We start from the raw sequence: 23,792 nt of genomic DNA, 5'->3' as shown, positions 1-23,792 counted from the left end.
ACCACTGTGTCAGACACCCTGTTTCTATTTATTTCTGTTGCTCACTTTGAAAGTGCCATTATGGCTGAGGAATGGCTGATTCATATAATTAAAATGAGGAATTATCTACCCAGTACCTCTATGTGTCACTACAAAAACCAAAATAAGGTGGCAGCTGGCTGGAGGGAGATCGCCAAGGAGCTGAGATTTTCTTGTACGGTAAGGCTAATAACAAGCCAGGCTATTTGTTGTTGGCTATATTGTATGTCATCCCCAGTAAATATGATTGTAGAAACCAAGTGTTGCACACTCCATATGCATTTCTTTTATTTAGATGATGTTTCGGCCTTTGGGCCTTTTTCAAGATCAACAAGCAGAAGAAGGCCGAAACATCAAGTGGTTGTGATTGATGTGGTTATGTCTCCAGTCTGATCAGATGCCTGTACTACAAAGCCAGTTCAACTTACCCATGATATCTTCTCACTATCTAGCATGACTAACCCTAACATTGGCCGTCTGGATAACCGGTACTACAAAGCTGAGTATCAACTAGTTCAGTCAACTCTGGGTTCCCTATCCAGCCACAAGCATATACATGTGAAAGAGGCGGGGCTGTTAATTACGAGTGACATCATCAGAGCCATGATGAAGTAGGCTGCTTCATATGATATGAGATGAAAGGGTACCGAAAGTGTCTGCGACTGCCAGACAGTGTAATGTCAATGGCGTGGGATGTAAATAATACTCTGTAGTTTTATAACAAAAAATGTGTAAACATTGAAAAAACAGATTTAAATTATGTGCAGGTATCACTGGGCTATTTGTAATATAAGTATAGAGTATTTTTTACTGTTCAGTTGGATGATAATGAAACTACTCTGAATATGTCACATAAAACACTTTAAAGCGATGCCAGACTGTTTCTGCTACTTAAGTAAAGGGTGGAAAAGTAGCCTTGTTAATGACTGATGAGGTCTATCTGACTGAAATGTGGCATTTATAATAACAGGAGCTAATTAACAGCGTGTGGATTATTTTCCTAATAAAATATTATCTGTTTTATCCTAGTTCTCATCGTGTCGGTATCTCGTGATTCAAAACTGCAGTGATGGAATCAGCACTGTCAGCGATCAGTGCAGACTAAAGTTAACTTTGCACAAGTTCAATCTGGCTAAGTCATGTGTTAAGTGTTGTAAACGATCTCCATGTTTATTAAAAGCTCTGTTTCAAAACCAGTGGAAATAGAGCCCTGGAACAATGAACTCATTCTACTGACCTATAATAATATACAGTATAGACTACTCTTTTTTACCTGAGACTCTGGAATTTTGTCCATGGATAATTTTAATTCAGTGATCTGATTGGTCAGATGTCAGGGTGTTTACAGGCTATGATCCAATACCCTGAAGTTAACCTGCTCCAGAGCAGGGCAGCTGTTCTGCATAAGTTGCTTTGGTGATTTATCCCAGTAAAAAGAGAACAAGCTTTGCAGTACTGAAAACCCTGAGTTAACCCTGAAGTTCTTGCTAACTAATTAATGTTGACAGCGAGTGCCAATGTTGCACAATGCAATGTGATAGTTGGACGCTCGTTTGCTGTTAGGATACGAAGTGGTTATGTTCCATTCGGGAGCTGTTGCTGAGTCAAGTGTGACACCTAGTGGTAAAATTCACAATACCACTGCAGTCTAAAGGTGCCGTTTGGCTTAATGTCAAACCGGTTCAAAAAAATTTTCACACAAGCCCAACCCTGAATATCACTCTCATGTACAGTCAATGAGAAGCTGGACCCAGGAGCTGAAGATACTAAAATCAAGTACAAAAACTTTAGTTTAAAAAACGACATTTTGTACAGTTTATGAATGTAGTAAGAGAACTGGATTTACATTTGTACTACTTGTACTTGCCGTTAAACACGTTATTCAAGAATGTGTAATTCTATTCTATTAGTATCTAAATTGGCCTGGCTGACATCCTTATATTTCTCGAATTCTCGGCAGCAGGTAATGTTCAGGTGTTTCTTTGTTTGTTTTTTAGATAAATACTCTGGTAAACCTGAGTTATACACACACCTGCTTTGAAATCCCTGCTGTAGAACATGTCAAATACACTCACGACACACATGCTCCACATGCAGAGTACATGCACACATAAACTGACAACAGTTACACACTACAATATATATATATATGTACAACATTAATGAAGTTCTCTACCAATTCATCATGCGATAGCATGCATGTGCACATGCATTGTTTTACTGTACTTGTGACTCACCCTCCGGGCTTTACTCTGGTATTTAACCGCCTTCTTAGTGTCTGATACTGCCCTCTCCACATAGTCTACTGAGTGCTCCACATTGTACTCTATGCGGTCTATCATTTCCCCCTAGGAGAGGTTAGTTACAGAGGAGGTGTGGAAAACATGCAGACAGGAAGAAGAAAGTGGGAGCCAGATGTGGAGGCAGGAGGAGGGGTGGATACAGATGGAGAGGAGATGAGAGGAAGGGGAGGAATAATGGGATGGGAAGCAGAAAAGGAGAAAGGAAAGAGGGAAAAAAAAAAAGAGGACATAATGAGTCAGTTGGTAGAACGTGTGCATCTTGCATCTCACCCGTTTGCCAGTCTTTTTGAACTTTTTGCATTTTGGGATGTTCTCCTTTGTCTGCTCCACATATTCATGGGCGGCCAGCACACTTCGCTCAATGTTGTTCACCAGTGCACCCTGAATGAAAGACAAGAGACAATGTCATTTTAGTTGTGTTGGGAGCTCATATTTGACACCACATCAAGACTTTCACAGATGTGATTTAAAGGTCCAGTGTGTAGGGTTATACATTGGCATAAATGGAATATAAAATAATAAGTATGTTTTCTTTAGTGTAATCACCTGAAAATAAGAACCGTTGTCTTTTTGTTACCTTAGAATGAGCCATTTATATCTACATAGGGAGCGGAAGCTCATCCACAGAGTCCACCATGATGCTGCACCACAATGTTTCTACAGTAGCCCAGAAGTGACAAAGTAAACACTGACTCTTGATAGGGCTAGTCGCGTTTTTGCGTTGGCTACCATAGTTAACGGCCCCTCCGTAATGAGCCGAACACTTATTTTTCACTCCACTTTATTTTAAGTTAAACTGCTTCATTCAGTGTTTAAATCATTGAGCCTGTTTGCTTTGTTGGTGGAAGAGACCTCTGTGGATAATTTGGCTCCCGGTAAAAGCCTCCAGCATCTTAAGTTACCAGAGAGAAAAATAGTCAGCACACATTAGCAGGTGCTGTGGTAGCAGCCGGTGAGCAGCCGAACAGCATCAGAGAAACACTGATATTTTTAGTAGATTCACATGAAACTGCTTTATCCAGTGTTTATACTGGTTTTAATCACCTGGTCAATTTGTTTTTGAGAGGAAGAGCCCTCTGCGGATAATTCGGCTCCCGGTAAAAACCTCCTAAACTATGAAAACTGAAGGAATCCTGACCGGAAGTTCATGCTTGCCACATGGGAGAAGTTACAGATGGTTGTAATCTGAGGTCCTCTAGATGCCACTAAATCCTTCACACAGCTTCTTTAAGTAATTCTAATTTTGATGCTTATTATATGAGCATCATAGAGTGTGTTGTATTGTGTGGGCTTTGAAAAAGATACCAAGTGCTCTTTTGTCTTCCTCTTTTCATATACCTATCCACACGCTCCTTCTTACTAACACTTTAGTTTATGAAAGCAGCAGATGTCATTACCATGTTTAAATCAGCATTTGTCAAGAAGCACATTTAGCATTGACCTAGGATTGTTAAATGATAAAGAACCAACACTCATACGGGTCTTCATGCACGGCAATAATGATTTAAGTATATAAATAATTTTTTTTTAAAAAAGGAATCACAGGTGGATTACCTTTCTGTGTTAGAAGGGGATCGCCGTTCTCTGTTCTCTAGAGCTCAGAGTCATTGTGGTGGTGACAGTGTGTGGGAAAGAAAGAGAAACAAGAGTGCAAAGCTGAGAAAATTACCAGACTCAAGTACAGTATAATCTTAAAAGTGGCACTCCGTTATTAAAAGAAGGGTTAGTCCATTGAATTATTTACATTTGGAGCATTTATAGGCGTGACAAGAGAATGAAAGAGTATGTGAACACAAATACACACAATACTACTGAATTATGAGACATTTCAACAATTATCACTCCCACACTACAATTATGCCCGCTATTGCATTGTGCTGCAATTCATATCACTTACATGCAACAATTTACTTTCATATTTGTCATTCAGCATATTTTCTTATGCATGTGCTCACATTTCCTTATGCGTAATTCAGACTGTATTTCCAATGAGGAAAACCAGTTCATCTCTGTGGGGGCTCATTCCACACACTAATGCAGTCTCATATACAGGAAGGCCTACAGATTTACCTAGCAAAGGTAGCTCTTACACATGAGCATAATGTATGCGTGTGGCTTTGAAGTATATTGTCGTGTTCACTGCCCACTGCATGATGCAAGTTTCTCAGTACAGTGTGCACCAGTCTATACAGCATCTCTGTTCTCTCACTGAATTAAACTTCCAACAGGGACATGATACATTTCAGCAACTTACAAAGCCATAGCCCCTGTGCAAAGCAGCACGTTAATGCAACGCTGTTCAGCTGCCAACTTAAAAGTACTGGATGTCAGATTTTTCTTCCAGCTCATAAACACAGCATGATAATTACATTTTTAAAAATGGTCTAATGGCAGAAATCCCAAATAAAGATTACGACCAAACTCCAGTCAACTGATCTTTGCGCCAATAGTTATCCATGCCCCCAATTCTGTCTAAATTTCCTGAGATATTTAACAAACAGACAACCAGATGGAGCAAAAAAAAACACACAACCTCCTTCCAAGTCTGTACTAATACACTCTACAACTCATATGTAAATTAAAAGACTGGCAGTTGCCGTCTGTCTAAAGTCAAGTTATTTTCATGACAGGGAGAAGCAGCAGCTGCTGCAGCACGATAGCTGGTTAATGATTTTACCACTGTGAGCACAGTGTGCTGCTGAACTTTTGCATTTGCCAGGGCACATTTTCAAACCACTGACAGGAAGAAATACTAAATCTACAAACTGGACTCTTCGTTATAGCGTTCATGTTGGCAGATGGATTGCCAATTTATGACTGTATTTTCAGGTTTGTTTCCACATGCATTTGGCACATCTGTAGGGGCTGAGAGAGGATCGATGTTTTCACCTGGCTCTCCACCAGCATGGCCATGTCCATGAACATGTCGTGAAGCTCTCTGATACTGTTTTCCAGCTTGATGATCTCATTGTGCCGCGTCTCGATCTCATTCATGGCTTGCTCGGTGATGTTGTCCATAATGATCTAACAGATGGAGAGGGTCAAGAGAGGAGTAGAATTAGATTAAAAGCATGCGTTGTGTGCATCTATGTTGTATCTATTTTGCATCTATTGCATCGCTTACCCCCGAGGTAAAGATAGCCGGGTTGTCGCTCTCCAACATGCTCTCCAGCTCCTCATTTGTTGTGTTTCTTCCAGCTAAAAAGGGCAAATACACCCAGAGACATTTGCAACAGCAATCGTGTTTGTAGGCGTTAAAGAGATTTATCGTGTGTGCAGATATTACAGTAAATCTAAGCCCAGGGTTTAAGAACTGTAGGTGCAATGGTATCGGATTAAGAGATTCTCCAAACTACAGTGGATGACGATCACATTAGGAAGGACTAATAAAATGCCCCCCTCCCTCCTCTTTCATGTCTGTCTGAGGATTAATTAAAACAAGAGCTGTGTGCCTCTCTTTTCCACATGCTCATTTTCTCTGTGTCCATCTGTCTCTCCTGAATATCCTGCATTTTAAACTCTTTATTCTTGCATCTCTCTGAACAGCAGTGGATGTGATGTAAAAATCCTGAGTGCCATAATTTAGTCTCTATCAGCATGGATCTGGATTACAAGCAGGATAAAGTGTGTTTGTGGATTTATCAGTATTCAACCAGACAAATCAAATGTTCAGTTGAATTCAGCCTAAAATACAAAGCTCAGTTAGATTCCCACAACCACAAGCCTCGACACTTTTAACACTAGACACAGCTTCAGCCATATAAACACAGCCTTATCCCAACTCTTACATGCTTACAGTTCAAATATTACAGAGTGAACTCCAGTCTTCGGAAATTACCCATATTTTCTTTCCTAACTAAGGTCACATCTAGCTGACTGTCTGACATAGACTATATAAAACAATGTATATAGCTACTGTGTCATTGGTTTGTGGACTGCCGTTTTGAAGCCTGAAGTTTGGCATTTTGGCCATTTTATTTTGGCTTTTTGGAGCCGGAAGTGACCATATTTTGAGGAAAGGGTGGAGCTGTGGAGAAATGAGTGGTGCATTTGACTCATAGACTGTAGCAGTGCCTCACAGACAGCCTGGCACTCAAGCAGCCCCACCTTTAAATATGCTTAACTTTTAAGCCTTAATTAAATGTCAGTGGTGAGTTACATGAAAATTAAAAAAAACAAAACCTTTTTTTTTGCACCAGGCTGTAAACATGTTAATTTCTGCTGCAAAGTTGGACATTTAAAGATGGGGGTCTACGGGGATTGATCTGCTTCTGGAGCCAGCCTCAAATGGCCATTAGAGGAAATGCAGTTTTGGTATTTCCGTGTTGGTTTCATTGTTGTCCGACTCCTATGAGGATAATCTAATCTGTTTTGTAGATGTAAAGTCAGGCTGACCTGAATGCTTTGAAACTTTGAAGCTTGTATCATTGCCATGGTAATCAACATCTACAACATCTATCAGTATGCGAATGCTTCAATTTTTGTTTTGTTTTTTCACCACTAGAATGGTGGAGAAAACTGAAAGGAGGTGACAAATGAGGCCAGTGTTCTCAGCAAGGTCATCGACCCACAGTTCAAACATTAAATTGGCTGTCTGACGCGGAAAAGGAATAGGTGAGACAAATTGCAGATGGTTATCTGTGGCTGGCAACTGTAGTGAAGCACTTGCTTTGCATCTACCGATAAGGCCTGAGTTATTAATGACTTACAGAAACATTGCTTGCAATAGTCCACCTTCTCTTACCTCTCTCTATCACTCTCTCTGACACAGACATAGCGGTGCTAATATTACCAAAGTCGGCTAGGGTTTGGGTGATTAATTAGCATTTATGAATATATTTGATGAGTATTCAAGGTCCCATCAGGTCCTGTAAAGGCTTAGAATATTTGCATGTAATTATCACTAAAGCTTTGAAGCCCCTAAAATGGTATTCGGGACAGTCCTAGTGTGAAGGAGTACAGCCAAAACTGCTCATGATTACCTACTGAATTCTACCATTGGTCTAACATTACCTATTTTTACAGTTTGATTTATTTTCTATGGTTTAAAAAAGGAGTGATCAGACCACTAACATATGATGGTGAGGCTCTGCACTTTGGTGTGTTCAAAAGAAGGCAGGTCACATGCAAATACTGAGTCGGAAATATCAGTCATGTTTGGTACTATCAGAACAGTTTGGGTAGTTTGCACATCATTTGTAGTGGTTAAAATTAAATCTTATACTTGTGAGGACAGGCAAACATGATTAAACAGGCCTCATAATGCTTGGGTGTGCAGCTAAAGAAAAATTAGGGACATCACCTGCTTATTTTCGAACTTATTAAACTTTGGCTCCCCCCAAAAAACTTTATATCTTTCTATCTACTGACCTGTACCACAGCACATCTTAATGCTTCCTACTGCTGATGTGTTTGCTCCTCATCCATCTTTATTTTCCCAGAGAGAGTTGACCTACTTCATAAACATTTCCCTACACCTCTTTGCTACACCTAAGTTAATATCCTGTGTCCTGCAGAGCCGCTTCTCTTGGGCTCCATTTCTGCTCCACTGACACAGTCAGACTCTGTCAGCATCATCTCCAATCCTTCCTTCGCACATTAAATTCTCTGTGGGACTAGATACAGTATATACAGTGCAGTATTATCTCTTCCCCATGAAGACACCCCACATCCCCCCCAAACAATTACCTGGAGTGCAAAATGAGCTGAACAGTTAATAAAGGAGCAACAGTTTGATGTGAAAGAGAGAAAAGGCTAATGTTAAAGTCCCAGCAGTGCAATTACATAAGTTCAATCAGTTACAACTAATAAACATGTAAGAAGATTTCAGATGTCACAGCTTGCAGAAAATATAAATCTAAATTTGCTTTTGTTCAGACAGTGTTTCTGTCTTTGTTTTAGCCAAGAAAAGAAATGTTACCTCTTAGATTGTTTCATTTGAAGATTTGTTTTAAAAGGCTTAAACAGGATAAGTATCCATTAAGGAAAAAAAAAAAGAAAATACACTTAGACAAAACCCTACTGATCTAAGTAAGAGCAACATCTACATTGTATAAGATTGTGTTGAATGCTAAAATGGGCCTACAACAACATGTAGGGCAGCCTTAATTGCCATGTATAACCATACTCTTTTATGGTGCATACAATATTACGCTATCAAAATAATCAGGTGGACAGTATTCAGAAATCTCTTGCTTGAAAAGTTAAAAATGATCCACTGTGGCTTACAAGTATGTCCGTATGCTTGAAATAATAATATGGGTGATTGGCCAATATGTTCCAGTAGTACGTAACTGTTAGCTTACTAGTTAGCCTCGCTGTTATGGAAAGAAGCCGCACAGTGATTTATTTATTTATTTATTTATTTATATTAATTTAACCTTTATTTTTTTATTTTTTTTAAATTAATTTTTTGGGCATTTTTTGCCTTTAATGGACAGGACAGTTAAGTGTGAACGGGGGAGAGAAAGAAGGGATGACATGCAGCAAAGGGCCACAAGCTGGACTCGAACCCGGGCCGCTGCGGCAACAGCCTTGCACATGGGCCGCCTGCTCCACCACTAAGCCACCAACGCCCCAATTTAACCTTTATTTTACCAGGAAATAGTCCCATTGAGATTCAGAATCTCTTTTGCAAGGGAGTCCTGGCCAAGACAGCAGCATAATAGTTCCACTAAAAACACAACAGGTTAAAACAGACAACATGAAACAAACAGTTACATTTAGAGTTAGCTAGCAGGATTGCACAGGGATCTATGGGTAACAGTTAGCCTCACACATCCCATGCATCACATTAATTTTTTATTTTTTTCTTCTTCTTCTTTTTTTTTTTTTTTTTACAAATTATCTTTGGTCATATAATGATGCATTCATGTTAATGTGCATCTTGAGACATATTTTATTTTTTGAAAAATAAACACAAAAAATAAAATGACTTCAATTAAACCACCAAACAGTAATTTGGTAGCCTGGCATTGCCAGACCCAATTCGCAAAATGCGAATGGGTCTGGACACGGACTGTACATTTCCTCTATTCCCGAGGGGCGGTATAAACGGCTGTCACTCAAAGTGCCCCTTCACGCAACTGGAAAGACGGAAAACCAATCAGAGTAAACGAAATGTGCGACGTAGGCTAGCAGAACGCCACTGTAAACAGACCAGCAAGCAAGTGCAGCGTGCAGCAGAGATGAGCTGTGATGATGTCTGGGAAAGAGTGTTGCCGTCTTTGCAGATTTCCTCCTCACTGTGGACTCCGAGTTGTATGGCTGTGATTCCCAGCTTGGTCGCTTCCCTGAGCTGCTCCTCCATGAGAGCAACTAGCGGAGAAACAACAATAGCCACTGGGTTTTCACTGAGTCCCATCTTTTTCCCGATCAACGGAGCCAGTTGGTAAATTAAACTTTTACCAAACCCCGTAGGAAGGACGGCAAACACATCCTTTTTTCAATAAAAGCTTTCAGTGCAGCCGTTTGCTCTGCTTTTAAAGAAAATATACATTCCAGTTCGTTCAACACATTTACCATAGCAGTTTCAAAATCAGTAGCCATGTTGGCTGTTTACGAAATGCATTCACTCCGTTCCTTGTCCCTCCTATTCTGATGACGTGATTTCAAATAACCCGCCCCAAAGTAATAAACGGTTGTGATTGGCCCAGTAAGCCAAAACCAATGCCAGAATTTGCGTTTATGATTCCATGGCCAGACTGATCTGCGGAGGGAAATAGAATATGAGATCGCGAGATCAGGATGGTTTCACCAGGCTAGTAATTTGGGGCAACCTCCTGCAGTAACTGAGAACTGCCTAGGCATCATGGACCCCCTCCCTGTTGAAGACCCAGGCTCAAAGCAATAGTTACTTTGCTATTGTAGCTAGTGTCATCTGTCAGTCAAACTAAAATGAGTCAGGACCAGTCAAACTACAACTCCTCATAGGGAGACACTTTATACTTTAATTATTTTGTAGAAATATTCAAACAGCGCAAAAAAACAGGGGCAAACAGCTTCATAGGTGGCTTTGTATTTACCTAACAGACATGAAAGTGGTAGCAATATTCTCATCTAACTCTTGGTTAGATGAGAAGTATGTTTCCTACGATGACAAATGATAAAGACATGCTAGATCAGGGGGGTCCAAACTTTTTTGAATGGGGGCCTGATAAAATAATGTGAAAATACCTGGGGGGGCCAACTGATTCTCGCATCAAATGGGTTTAAAAAAAAAAAAGTGAGACAAATGCAACCTTTTTATCTTTTAATGATTTATTACTATGTGATGCCTGTCTACAAACAGTATGATAGTCCTATCATTGTGAGGTGAAAGGTAAAAATGCAAAGTGATCTTGCTCGATTAACTATTATTGTGTAAAGGGTCACATATGGTATATTTTGAAAGTCAAGCCGAGAGCCAATTAAAATTGGTCTGAGGGCCACAGTTGGCCCCCGGGCCAGACTTTGGACATGCCTGTGCTAGATGATTCGTTTTCATCCATAATGTAACTGAATGGACCTGCTTTGTCAGATATGGCTCCGTGTTTTCCCCTGGACCCCCGGCAGCTGTGGCTCCTAGGAGATTTTGGAGGCAACTACAAAATCTCTATTCATGACCTAATCAGTGTGTGTGAGTATGTGTGTGTGTGTGTGTGTGTGTTGTGTCTATAGGTGTGATGAAGGCCTCAGTGCAGAGCAGGTAGGTTGATGGTGAGTGATGATGCTTGGGAGTCAGAGCCGATGATTGCCTTCATGAACAGAATACTGATGAAGCTGCTCTCCAACCTGCGCATGGCCGTGTGTCCATGTGTGTTTCAGAGCGCACCTTTGTCCATTTATCTCTACATAAACAGGGCCTATCGTGTCTAATCCAAACTTCATATCCATAACAAAGCAATGAATTTCATTTGGTTGTGGCTAAGTGGTCCCGCTGTTTTATTACTGCGCTCGAGAATCTACTCATGTTCAGCGATGACATTTTGCAGCTTGACAAATGAAAGACACAAAGAGGAGCGAGAGACCACATTCACCACATAGCTGTGATCAATTCCCTGTTCTCCAGGCCTCCCTTATAATAAATAATCTCTCTATCATTAAGGCTAAAACTACAACATGAAAGAGGGTCAGAGTTAGAGTTGAAGGACAGAGAGGAGTGACAATGAGTCATGGATAATTGTGAAGAAGGACAAAAAAAACGAAGGCACTCTGGTGCTTCCCTACCCTATTTATCTCAGTTCCCACACACACACACACACACACACACACACACACGCACTCTCCTCATTGCCTTTTTTTTAAAGCCCTGACAGGCACCGAGGGAGGCTCTTATTTGTTGCCATGGAGACCCAAACCCAGAGAAGCCTAATATGAAGCCAAGAAGTCTCACTTCACCCGTAGCATTTATGGGCTATTAAATCATTCATACTATGTTGCTACCAGTAGCAGCATCATTTCATTTCCATTGTTATGTAACACAAATGAAGTGAGCCCCCCAAGGAACAAGAGCGAAAAGGCAAACCACACATGTTCACGCACGCAGAGCAAAGGAGCCAAGTGATTTTTTTTTAATGCTTCTGTTCGCTTCATTTTCACCTACAGGAATGAAAAAAACATGTACAGCTCTATCTGCACACATGTAGACCAATGTGTTGGCTGTACACGGGGAATGTGTCAGTGTACATCGTCGTCTTTTTCCCCTGGCATTGTGAGCGCGTCTCTCCCAGCTAAAGGAGAGTCCGCAGGGAAATAAAACATAACAATCAAAATGTCAAAGAGGTCCTGCGATGCCTGCGACCAACATCCCCTCCATCCTGCTGGGCCTGCCTGTTTGCTTATGGAAGCAAATAAATGTGTGATATTCACAATCAATAACAAACTAAAATCCTGCTGAAGTGTTTCGATCTTAATTGGCAATGCAAAAATCTTCCAACAGATGTGATGTTAAGCTCCAATGAGTCACTCCAAGAACACGAAGGATATGTGCCTTTCAAGGAATAGTTTAACATTTTGGGAAATACTGGTATAATTGTTGGCTTTTTTGCTGAGAGTTAGATAAGAAGACTCAAATACCCCCATCCATTTAAGTGTTTTTCCCTGAGGGCAGCATATTTTTTAAATTCACAGCAATGGGAGCACCACATATTTACTCTATGCTAGGAGTGTCAGCAGCATGGTGAGGTGCTGAGCATCTATTCTGCACTTCCTCTGAGTGCCAAGAGTCGAAAATATGTTCAACTTTGGGTAAAACGCTGTGCTCATCACTGTTAATTTTTACCGTACGACGTACTTCAGCTTTCCTTCCATCCAGTGGAAGTAGTCTACTTCGTGCCAGCATTTTTACATGTGCGGATATTCTGTGTCATAGCAACCAGATGCAACCAAAGTATCTCAGCTGAAAAAAACCCCAAAAAAAACAAACAAAAAAAACACTACACCTCCAAATTGCTCTCAAGTGCTCCGAGCTGGACATTTTTGGATGAGCACCTGGCATTTTCAGCTGGGGAAAAACACTGATGGATGCCAGCCACTAAATACAAGGCTGGAGACCAGTGATAGTTAGCTTAGCTTAGCATAAAGACTGAAAGCCAGGAGACACAGCCTGATCCTGACGTTAAAAATCAGCCTATCACCACCTCTAACTGTACGTTCAAACCAACAGTGACCAGAGCTTCCAAAATGGCGGAAGTCATTCATTTTCAATGACAGCCTGGTGAGTTGGGCAACCTGGTCATCAGCCGCACGTCTTGGGCGAGCAAAGCGACCAGAGCAGCTCTGGAGGGAAGTTAAAACTCGTTTAACTTTATGGTAATGAGCTCTGACGCGGTTTGGCGACAACCAATGGGAATGCTGACATGCTTTGATGAAGCAGGTCCCAGAGAACAAGCCATGTAACCTTGGTTCCTACAGCACACTTGTTCCAACAATGGATATCGAAACGTTTATTACTTGCATTCGCGCCCACTCAGTCCTTTATAATGTGACGCTGTTCAGTTACAGAGACCAAAATATAAAGAATGAGGCTTGGGACCACGTCGCAGAGGTAGTTGGTTGGTCTGGTGAGTTTTAAAGTGTGTAATGTTAGTAATAGAGAAGAGATTTGCATGCTAATGTTGCGACGTAGCATGCAAGTCTTCCTTGCTTGGTTTGAGTGGGATGACATAGGTTTTCTGTTTTCATTGACCAAACATAACTTTCTGTAGGCCAACTATGAGCTTTTTGACTGGACAACAGCAAGCAGCAACTACGCTGCTTTCAAGCCAGTAGTCCGCTTTGCGGCTCCTTTAAATTGACAAGCATGATCGAACGTTCAATGGTTCACATGATGACCAACTAGAGCGACCAAAGCTGTCATAAATATTTCTGACCGTCGTGCTTCTTGGGTGTCCGCGACAGACTTTGCCTCTTTGGAAGCTTCTGGTTTGAACATACAGTAAAGCTCACTAATTAACATGTCGTCTTGCGTTTGTTTGACTTGTACAAAAACCCAAATGTAAAATCATTTTGCTGTTTTAACGTTGGTCATGAACTGGATTATTTCTTGGCCGGGAGCAGTTCCACCTGAATCCTCGACTGATTGCTCATAAAACTAAAACAAAATGACATTTTTACACTTTGATTTCTGTATGGATCAAACAAACACGAGTGAGTTGTAGAGGTGCTGGTAGGCTAATTTTATTACCTTTGGACAGAGCCTGCTTCCCTCTGTTTCCAGTCTAAGCAAACCATCTTCTGGCTCCTACTTCACACCATACAAGCACAAGAGTGGTATCAATCTTCTCATCAAACTCTTGGCAAAAAAAAAAAGCAACTAAGTGTTTGCTTTCTACAGCTCAGCAGCTCATTATGGAAACATTATTTCAAAGAAATCACAGTTTATTAATGAGATAGGGAAGGAAGCTATCCAAACTGTTAAATAATACAGCATATTCTGCAGAAGTGAAGTGCTTGCCTCGATATATTAAAGGTGTAATGGAAGTGTCAGCAGCATTCTGATTTTTTTTTAACTAACTGTATTTTCCTGCTTGGGATAAGTGCTGTAACCTAGAACAAAGCCGATAGAATATAAAAATGCGAACACAATGTGACTGATACACAATGTGACTGATACATACTGTAAACATGTAACTGCCCATGTATGTCACAGTGTTGCTATCCTGTTTCTCTTATCTCTGCATCCAGCTGCGAACTGGAAAGGAGTAAAGCAGCAAAGGAAACATCGATTCTGAGTCTGTCAGACCAGACTAGGTCTCCCTCTGTGTGTGACACACTCTTATTGATTCACACACAAACAAGTCAAACGGGTTGGCACAACAGAAACGCTGCTCTCTGGCCACATAACCCTAAACAAATTAAAATGTGTTAGATCAAAATGTTATCTGCAATTTTGTTTCCTTCAAAACTAGAGACTGCATTTCTTTTAATGCTACAAATTTGTAATTTTCATCGTCCTCTTTGCTCCCACTCCATCTCCGTACTCTCCCTGCGTGTCTAATCCCTTCCCTGACGACAGGTGATATCAGCTAAGGCCTCCTGTGATTCCACCAGCTGACAAATCAAATCCAAATGAATCTGGAGGAGCTCTAGGAAAAACTGAGTCAGGTGTGTGTTTTTATTCCACAAGGATGTGTTTGTCCTTTGATTAAGCCCAGAAAGTGCTGTGCGTTGTTGCCGCTGCTCTTTTGACTGAACCACACTCAGTATATTTTGGGCAGCGCTCACACATACAGACCTGCTGCATGTGTCTGACAGATGGCCAGAGGAAATTACGTCTGTGCCAAGTGCCTCGCAACAAAAGTGCCCCTGCTCTCCTCTGCTATTACCACTAAACGAGTCATAGTTGACTTCTCTGCATGCATGTGTGTGTGTATTGTGAGTGTGTGCCTTTGTGTGTAAGGTGACTGTATCACGATGACTGTTAGGGGCAGCTGGCGCGGCGCAGCCTGCCAGGATACGGTGGCAGAGGCCATGTCAGTGTCTGGTCCAGGAGCCCGGGGCCTGCAGCTAATACCTGTCAAATCATATTACGCGCACAGTGTGAGGAGCCCAGATCGGAGCTGGAGCAACCTGGCATGGCTATGCATATGGATGCTGGTGATGCGTGTGTTTTGGAAAGTGGTTTTAGTGCTTTTCACAACACTAGGTGAATTCTAAATAAAATACTGTCTGGAAGGGATAAACTGACACTTCTCTGCACAATCGCCACAGATAATTGGGTGGGATTATAATGGCTGGATTTAGAGCTTTGATCCTCTGCCTTAGGCCCAACCCAACCTGCCGGGATTGGGCTGGCTGTATAATCTTCAAATTCCCCAACAGGTTGAGTCGGGTTGGGTTTGCTCTGATTTCCCTTTTGGTTTTTTTGGTTTTTTTTAAATGCAAGCCATATATACTGTGTAATGTTATGAATAATGTATGGGCTATGCTGCCATCAGCCCCTCCCGACTCCCGCCTCTCATTAATGAGGAGAAATGTTATACAGTCTCTATTTAATATACATATATAGCACGTGACAGTTTTTGGGCTGTCCTGAACATTGGGTAAGAGAGGGCACATGTCGGAGAGATTGTGTCACAAATGTCTGTAAACAAAACTGAAAAGACTTAAATGTTAATGTTAAATGTTAAATGTTAATAAATGTTTTAATCTAAAAAAAAAATACAGTGGAAATTCAGGTTTTAAATCAGGCCTAGGCCCGGGCCCAAAACTGGTTCAGGCTCAGGTCGACCTTGGACAGAAACTGTGCAGATTCATGTCGGGTTGGGCCTGATTTTTCAGGCCGGGTCATAGCCAGGTTTTTTGTTATGCTGTCACTGATTTCCATTGTTTTATGCAAGTATGTGTGGAGTATTTGTTTTTACGTATATGTGCACGATGTGTTATGCATTTATTATGTGTTATGTTCAAGTCTGAGTTCTATGTTTTTCCTGCCTGCCAGACAAACTTCCCCTTGGGAACAGTGAAGTTGAAGAAGTTGAAGTGCATAAACAGCCGACAGCTTGGAGCTAAGGTAAATTATTTTCAACGCCTATATTACAGCCTCGTTTTTCATAAATAATACATGTAACAAACAGTGAAAATGTAACACAAATGCAGAAGAAAATAACGCACTTGGTATTTTTGCGTTAACATTACATGTGGTTTTATAAATCAAACTCTATGTCAACCCAGTAGAGTGAATGTTGATGGGTGTCAATTGATGGTTATCAAAAACACAATGCATTGAAAGCAGTTATGGAACTAACAGGATGTTGTTGCTTACAAAGTTTTCTACCGCCAGAATTCACAAAGAAAAGGCCTCAAAAATAGAAACGAGTGAAGGACTTGCATTAGCAAACATGGGAGGTCTCACCACATGAGTTCCACTGAGTTTGATGTTCACATTTTGGAAGGAAAAAGAAATTGATGCCATGCTGCAGTAGACTGCACGTCTATAATTCTGACATGAACTAGTCTTAGAGGAGTATACAGTAAATCACACATGCTAGACACATAGCAGCACTGCCACTCTTAAATTCACATCCTCACACTTTGGTAACAGTATGACTGATGACATACTATTGCTGTAAATATGGGTAATAACAATACTGTGCAGGTGTAGAGTGATTCTGACTATTCAGAGCGAGATGGGGAATGGTGGCACAGGCTATATTTTTAGCCTAATTAACATGACACTAACATCTATCTAGTAATGGGGGAGGATGACAATGAAGTGGATGTTGCTTTGGCTGAGGATAAAAAGACATGCAGGGAAATATGACTTTTTTTTGTCTCATGTTTACTGTTTTGACAAGCTTGTGAAATAAATGAGTAAAGAAATCATGGACAGTTGTTTTGGAGAAAAATGACCACAGCTGACCAAAGGTTTCACCTTTACAGTGACCTTTGTATGTATGGCAGGTCTATAGGTAGAAAAAAAAAAAGAAAAAGAAAATTGCACATATGAGCTTGTTAGTCTCTATGAAACATCAGTGTTTTAAGAAACTAGACAACTGCACAGTAATCAAACATTATGACCGGGATGAGATGCAGATGTGTTACTGTAATTCACACAGTGTTGCCATGTGCGCAGTCAGTATGAAGGGTGGTGGATGGTTTAGTCTCCCAGGTCTACTCACTGATCTCCAGCTGCCTCTGAATGCGTCCCTTGCAGCGCTCCCTGTAGTCCGACTGGGTGGTGTTGTACTCTGACATCACCTCGACAAACTTACGGGACAGTGTGGAGTGCTGGGGATAGAACGAGGAACAACAGCAGAGGACACCAACTTTGTAAGTAATTTAAATTGTACATGAGCAGGAGGTGCGCAGGTGAGTAGCTGTGTCCACATTCCAGACACACTAATTCTAAGATCCTGTTTACATTTGGTTTTAAGGTGCGTTTCAGGGTTTGATCACAAGTGGACAGCTGAGACACATCGCCATTCACACCCGTGTCTACCATGTATCTCCAGCTGACCACTTGTGTTCAGATTTCATTGCTACCTATGTCACTTACGCTAGAAGGTCAAAGGGCCCTACGCACAATTATTATGTCCACACTCTTACCGGGCACGTTTGCAGTTTTGTGTGTGCCACTGGAGATATTGCTGTCAGCAGAATTCAACTTGTTGGTCACCCAACTCACCGTAAAAACACCAAGCGTTGGTGCACTGTCACCAAAACAACCACATCCTGCACTGATAATGTATCATTTCTTTTACGTCCTTGTCAGGGACGTATCATGATGCATTAAGACCAATTCATAGTTACCGTGTCTGCACGTCTACAATGGTCTGCTTTGGTTTGTGTGACATAAATGTTGTCATCCACCCATGTCTGCCAGGGTCCGCACAGACCCAAACATCTGTGTGCAGCCCATTTTGTGACCGCACAGACTGTACACACATAACAAGCGCGCTAACTCTGCACTGTGCAATCAACTCAGCTGCAGCAGCCTCACCACGGTGAAGTTAGGTTTAAGTTGAATATTAGACAAACATTGACTCCAAACCCAGTGGTGTCTTCACCTGATGTTGGCAGTATAGGAGGATGGTAAGCTCGCCTCCCAGCCCTCCTGTTCACTGCTAGGAGCTGACGCAGACCTTCAGTTGTACTATAAACGGAGCCGCATGCATGTCTACATGACCTCAGCAGTGTACACTCATTCAATGTGGAGTATGTTCGAGCCTTTAGTTGCCCAAGACACATTTTTAAACAAAGTGTAAAAAGGGTCTAAATAAGTTTGGAGTATACAGAGCGTTCATACTGAAAAAGTGACTGTCTCAAGAAGATTTGGGTAAACAAAAAGTAACATTTTTATAAAACATTTAGCTTTGTCTTCGTGAAGTTTAATTGAACTGTACCTGTGTCTTGCGTATCCTCAGGTCAGCTGATGACCTGTTCTGGCTTTCCTCTTGCTCAATGGTTTGCTGGATACCTGAAAAGATACACAAAGATGTAGAGTCAATTATAGGGCGTGTGCTCCCCCTAAAAATGAACACCAAGACAAAAGTAAAACAAAAACTACACTGTTGTTGGCTGCCTCTAGAAGGAAAATATTTCTAAGCAATAGCGCGGCTAAAAGTGTGAATCTGAGTGTGGTACACTCGCACAAGAGGAAAGTTGATGAGGTTCATAAGGTCAAAAAAGGGTTGCATTGATGAGGGCAGAATCAGCATGGCAGTCTGCCAAATGGATTATGAGATACAATACTTTCCTTTGTATGCAAAGCTGACACTTTGACATGAAGATGGTACGAGAAGAAAGGTCAGTGGGTCATAAGAAACACAAGGATTCAACGTGAGGAGATCTTGAAAATCCACAGTAAATTTCATAGATATCCATCCATTCGTTTTGCAATACCTCACAATGTGTTAGTCAGGGGAAAGAGTGAAATGATGGCTGCCTGAGAGAAACTGCTTGGGATCGAAATCACCATCAATAATCCTCTGGAAGCTGGATCAATTCACACCAAGTTTAATGATAATCTGGTCAGCAGTTGTCAAGATATTTTACTCTTACTCTACCAAGAGTCAAACTGTCCACCTTGTAAACCTTCGAGAAACTAAAGCTATCAATAATTCAACACCTGTGACCAAGTGGGCTTGATGTATATACACCTACAATTACAGCCAGAAAAAAAAACATTTTCCCCATATTAGCACTTTCCTTACTGCCCCCTCACATCCACAGCTCAGGAAGTCATTGTAGAGAAGCTGCTGCTGAGCATACTGACGTAAATTAAAAACTCTGTCAATGTGAGGCCATGTGAAGCACTCAATCAGTTCAATGTGGATTAAACCCAGATGTCTGAGCCTGTTTATTTTCACTCTAATTTTTCTGTAAATTAAACTGGGAGAAGATGGCGTTACCAGTCGCTGCACACTCAGAGACCTTTTGTGAGATGTCTGCACCTGCTGCTTTTGTTGTACGCGCTGTATGCCTCCCTGTCTATGCAAACAGCTTGAGCCGACAGGGTAAACAGGTTCACTTATAGTTAATGAGCAATTTCAGGTTCAAAAATATGGTAATTCTTCATACATTTTGACAGATGCTGCAGCATCTCTGAAAAATCTAATATTTAAAACATATCTTCAATCAACATCCCTACATAGCAACAGCCTTTTTCTTGAACAATATGCATGTCCTCTTGTCACGAAGCATGCATTTGCTGCTGTGCAACAACAATAAAGTTGAATCCAGTCTAATCTAATCATGCGTATTGGGATTTGTGGATGGTGCCAGAACCTTTGTGGGAATGGTAAAAGACACTCCTTGAGCTTGCCACGTCTTCACATAGTCAGGCTGTGTTTAAAACCCACTGAGCATATAGTAAATTAGGATCCTTATTTGCATCAGTGTAGAATATTGTCTTTGGCTTCAAACACACATTATGAGTTTAAAAACAAAAGCTTCCTATTGTACATCTGCATGCCAAAAAAAGCTTTGGCACACCTATAAAGGGTTCTTGGGCACAGATGCTTGGGAGAAACAAGATAGGGAAAAAACAATATAAAAAGCAATATACTGAAAAATAAATACATATATACACAACAATGGGCCTCATACAGGAGAAAGTCTGCCGAACACATCTTATTCTAAGTGGCAGGTACAACTTAGAGAACTTCTGAAACTTACACTTACTGTACTCTTGTACCCCTGACTTTCATCAGGTTAAACAAAAAGTGTGCAAGTTTGTGCAAGTAAAACAGGTTTAGGATAAAAGTACTAAATGTATAACTTGCATTTTACAAACAGAGCTTCCTTGGATAGTAAAGCCATGACTCGCCCTCCTCTGCCTTTCTTTGCCTCTGAGTGGCTTACCCTGACATGCCTACCCTAACCCTACTAATTCTACACCTACTTGCCTAAACCTAACCAACCCAGCTAACGGAGGCAATAAGTACGAGCCAACCAGAGGCAGAGAATGGCACGTCAGGCCTTTGCCATCCTAGGACATGGAATTTCGTGTCCTGGAGGAAAGTCTGTGTTTTGTGACCCATCCATCTTTACTCCCATCAGTGCGTTGGTCATGTGATCGCAGCCTCTCCAAAATAAGTGGGTTATACACGAATTACTAGCTCATGATTACACAGGTTATGTACAAATTTTGGCATTACTTCTCATAGGAAAAACACACAGTGTGTGAGAACAGCCTGATTAAATCTACATAGACCATCATGTGAATCATTTATCGTTTGTTTTGAAGAAATTCACTCACTGGATCTGTAAGATTTTTTGGGAATTATTTCAAAGCAAAACATACAGTAAATGATGTCAGTACGTCTTGAGGATCTATCCCAGGGTGCAGCCTGACAAAGATGGGGTCACTTACTGACCAACACACACACATACACACACACACGCAAACAAACACACACACATACAGCGGGCACACATACGATTACACAAAGGTATCCTGTGGCAACAACTGATGTGAACTGGAGCGACACTGTTAGCGGCCTGTGATGCAGAGCCTGTTCTGCCTGATAGCGCTTGTGTGTATCAGTGTATATATATGTGCACATGACACTGTGAGTATACGTGTGTGTGTGTGCCTCTGTAGGCTTTAAGCACGTAGGACAAGAGATAAGGGCTATTATCTTCTAGCTCTCTGCACTAAAGTTGTGCTCTACTTTCCTGAAAGATCCTGTATACCCATATTTTATCTCTGTCCCCTACTCTTCGACACCTGAGTCGTATAGAGAGGCAGAGGAGAGTGTTCATTTGGAGATGAGAAAGCTACCAGCAGGAGAAACTCATTAAATATAATAAAACATGGTAAATACAGGAAAGCATAAAAGATGTGTATGAGCAGTGATGTGTTATAAAGTGCACAAGCAAAGCAGGAAAGGTAGGATTTGGCAGACAAATCAGAGAATAAGAGGATTATAGGTACACATACGCATACATACATATTAACACACAGGGATAAATAACAAGCAAGAACTTTCCTCACACATGTGGGGAGTCTAATCCAGGACCAGCTGCACTTCCATTATGCCTGCACACAGTATGTTACTGTAACATTAATCAGTTTGTGTGCACAAGTGTGAATAAAACTCTAAACTGTGCGCACGTGCACTTTGATCACAGACACCACCTCTGTGGTGAGTGACACTAATCACTCTGCCCACTGCAGCACAAGCTCTAAACTCAGTTGGTCTGTTAGCTGCCAAATGTTATACAGTTCACTGTCTCTTCATGTCTTACTTGTTATCTTCTCTCTTCTCCTGTGAAAGCTCTCGCATCATCACATCACATGAAGACAATCAGCTGCACAGGCTGGTTATGGATATGGTCACAATACTGTGATACAAATTTCAGAGCTAAACTAATTTGCGTTTTTGATTAATCTGCCTCTCTATTTTCTTGATTATACAAATTATCCTTTGGCCTGTAAAATCAAATGTCAGACAACAGTGAATAAATTGTCTTCACTACTTCCTAGATCCTAATTTGGCATCCTCATATTGGCCTCATTTGTCACACCGACAATCCAAAACTTAAAAATATTTAGTTCACTAAAGGAAGGGGAGCAAATCTCTGAAAAACTGAAGTCTTGGTTTATACGATAATTCGATGATGAAAATAGTTGCTGACGAAGTTTCTGTCCATTGACTTACTTATTTACAATTTTAAGGTAGTTGCTTCATTTATTTGATATCTTAGTTAGCAGTCACTTTGCAGATTCAGATTACGAACACAAAATACAATCAAGAAATAAATGGTAATGTATTTTTTAAGGTTATGTAGTGACAAAAAGTTCCGCATTCACCAGCTGCAACACTAAAATAACTTGTGACTCTTTTGCAGCTTTTTCTGGCCCTTTTGCTGGCTCTAGCACTCTTGCTCGAACTACAGACTGTATTCCTGCATTAGAATACAGAGAGTATAGTATCCCTCTTTTACCCTTCAACAATTGTCTCCCTTGGCTATGCCGAGTAAAACCATGCCACGCTGATTTGTGTTTCCATTGTCAGTTTAGACATGCCATGCCACACTAAGCTGCGCCGAAGAAGGACCTTCTTTTGAGTAGGTCCAATAGCCGGGCCGCCCCCTCAAGCAGGTAGCGGTGACGTCTCGCCAACCGCAGCCAACCCCAGATGACGCCCCCAACCCCACCCAAACCAGCGTGTCTGTTGCAAGACTCGACTCACCTCTGTCTGCAGGAGACCAGAGAGAAGGGCGTTTTTAAAAGTCTCTATGTTTAGCTCTCAGTACTTTTGCAGCTTCTGACTGAATCTCTCTGGTTTGGAGTTTAGTTTAGATATCTGCTTTATTTTACTGTTTCATGTTTGTTACCAGCCGTATTAGAAGTTGTGGAAAGTTGCCGCTTGAAAACTCAACATTTCTTTATTTTGCTGCTTCACAATAAAAGTGTATACATAACAAAATAACAGGGGACTTTTATTGTGAAGAATCTATAGGATTGCCTTTAAAGCCCCTACAAGGAACTTTCATTTTGAGTTGATTTTGGCGACCCTGTGGACAAAAGCGGTAGTGTTTTGCCGGAATGAAGCCTACATTTCCCATGAGCTCTAGCGCGTATTGTCGTAAAGACGCTTACCTGGCTCACTCATGTGTTTGTTTTGGGGATGAATGAAACAACAAGACGGGAAAACTTTGCCCCTGCTCCTATTGGGGATCCCAGCTCATCTCTGCCGCACCCCAGCTCCACCTCTCCGGCATAAGCGGTATGGAATATGGAGCGGTGCCTCGCCTCTTTATTTCTCGGCACTCGCTGGACCCTATTGACGCCTGGCTGGTACCTGTCGTCGGCCCGGATGAGGTGTTCCAGCCCTGTGGCCCCTGCTCTCCTCGTCCCCGCTGGCGCGGGGTGAATCTGCGCAACCTGCGGCCTCTGTGTGTGGCTCCCCGGACAGCTAACACCGTGGACCCGCCAGCTCCTGCCAGGATTGGGCTGGTAAATGCTAGATCGCTAGCGAACAAAACGTTTATCCTGAAGGATTTCCTGACTCCCCGAGGATTGGGTTTTCTCTGTGTGAC

General features: G+C 41.5%; 1 protein-coding gene across 6 annotated transcripts in view; it reads right to left on the bottom strand.

Moving 5' to 3' along the window:
* Positions 1–23,792, bottom strand: part of LOC126402421 (syntaxin-1A-like) — a 93,542-nt gene that overhangs the window by 4,577 nt on the left and 65,173 nt on the right. For 2 of the 6 annotated variants that reach the window (XM_050064413.1, XM_050064384.1), the window contains exons 5-9: positions 18,647–18,720; positions 17,423–17,531; positions 5,446–5,519; positions 5,211–5,345; positions 2,256–2,366 (exon numbers count right to left, since the gene is read on the bottom strand). In XM_050064413.1, the coding sequence (XP_049920370.1) occupies positions 2,256–2,366; positions 5,211–5,345; positions 5,446–5,519; positions 17,423–17,531; positions 18,647–18,720 (503 nt within the window). Of the gene's footprint in view, positions 1–2,255; positions 2,703–3,875; positions 5,346–5,445; positions 5,520–17,422; positions 17,532–18,646; positions 18,721–23,792 lie in introns of those variants that run through there. The other 4 variants (XR_007571173.1, XM_050064395.1, XM_050064374.1 and 1 more) reach the window with 4 other exon arrangements.

Source organism: Epinephelus moara, chromosome 2 (genome assembly GCF_006386435.1).
Source record: "Epinephelus moara isolate mb chromosome 2, YSFRI_EMoa_1.0, whole genome shotgun sequence".
NCBI lineage: Eukaryota > Metazoa > Chordata > Actinopteri > Perciformes > Serranidae > Epinephelus > Epinephelus moara.
Note: the sequence above shows the minus strand (reverse complement) of the source record. Positions and strands in the feature narration are given on the sequence as shown.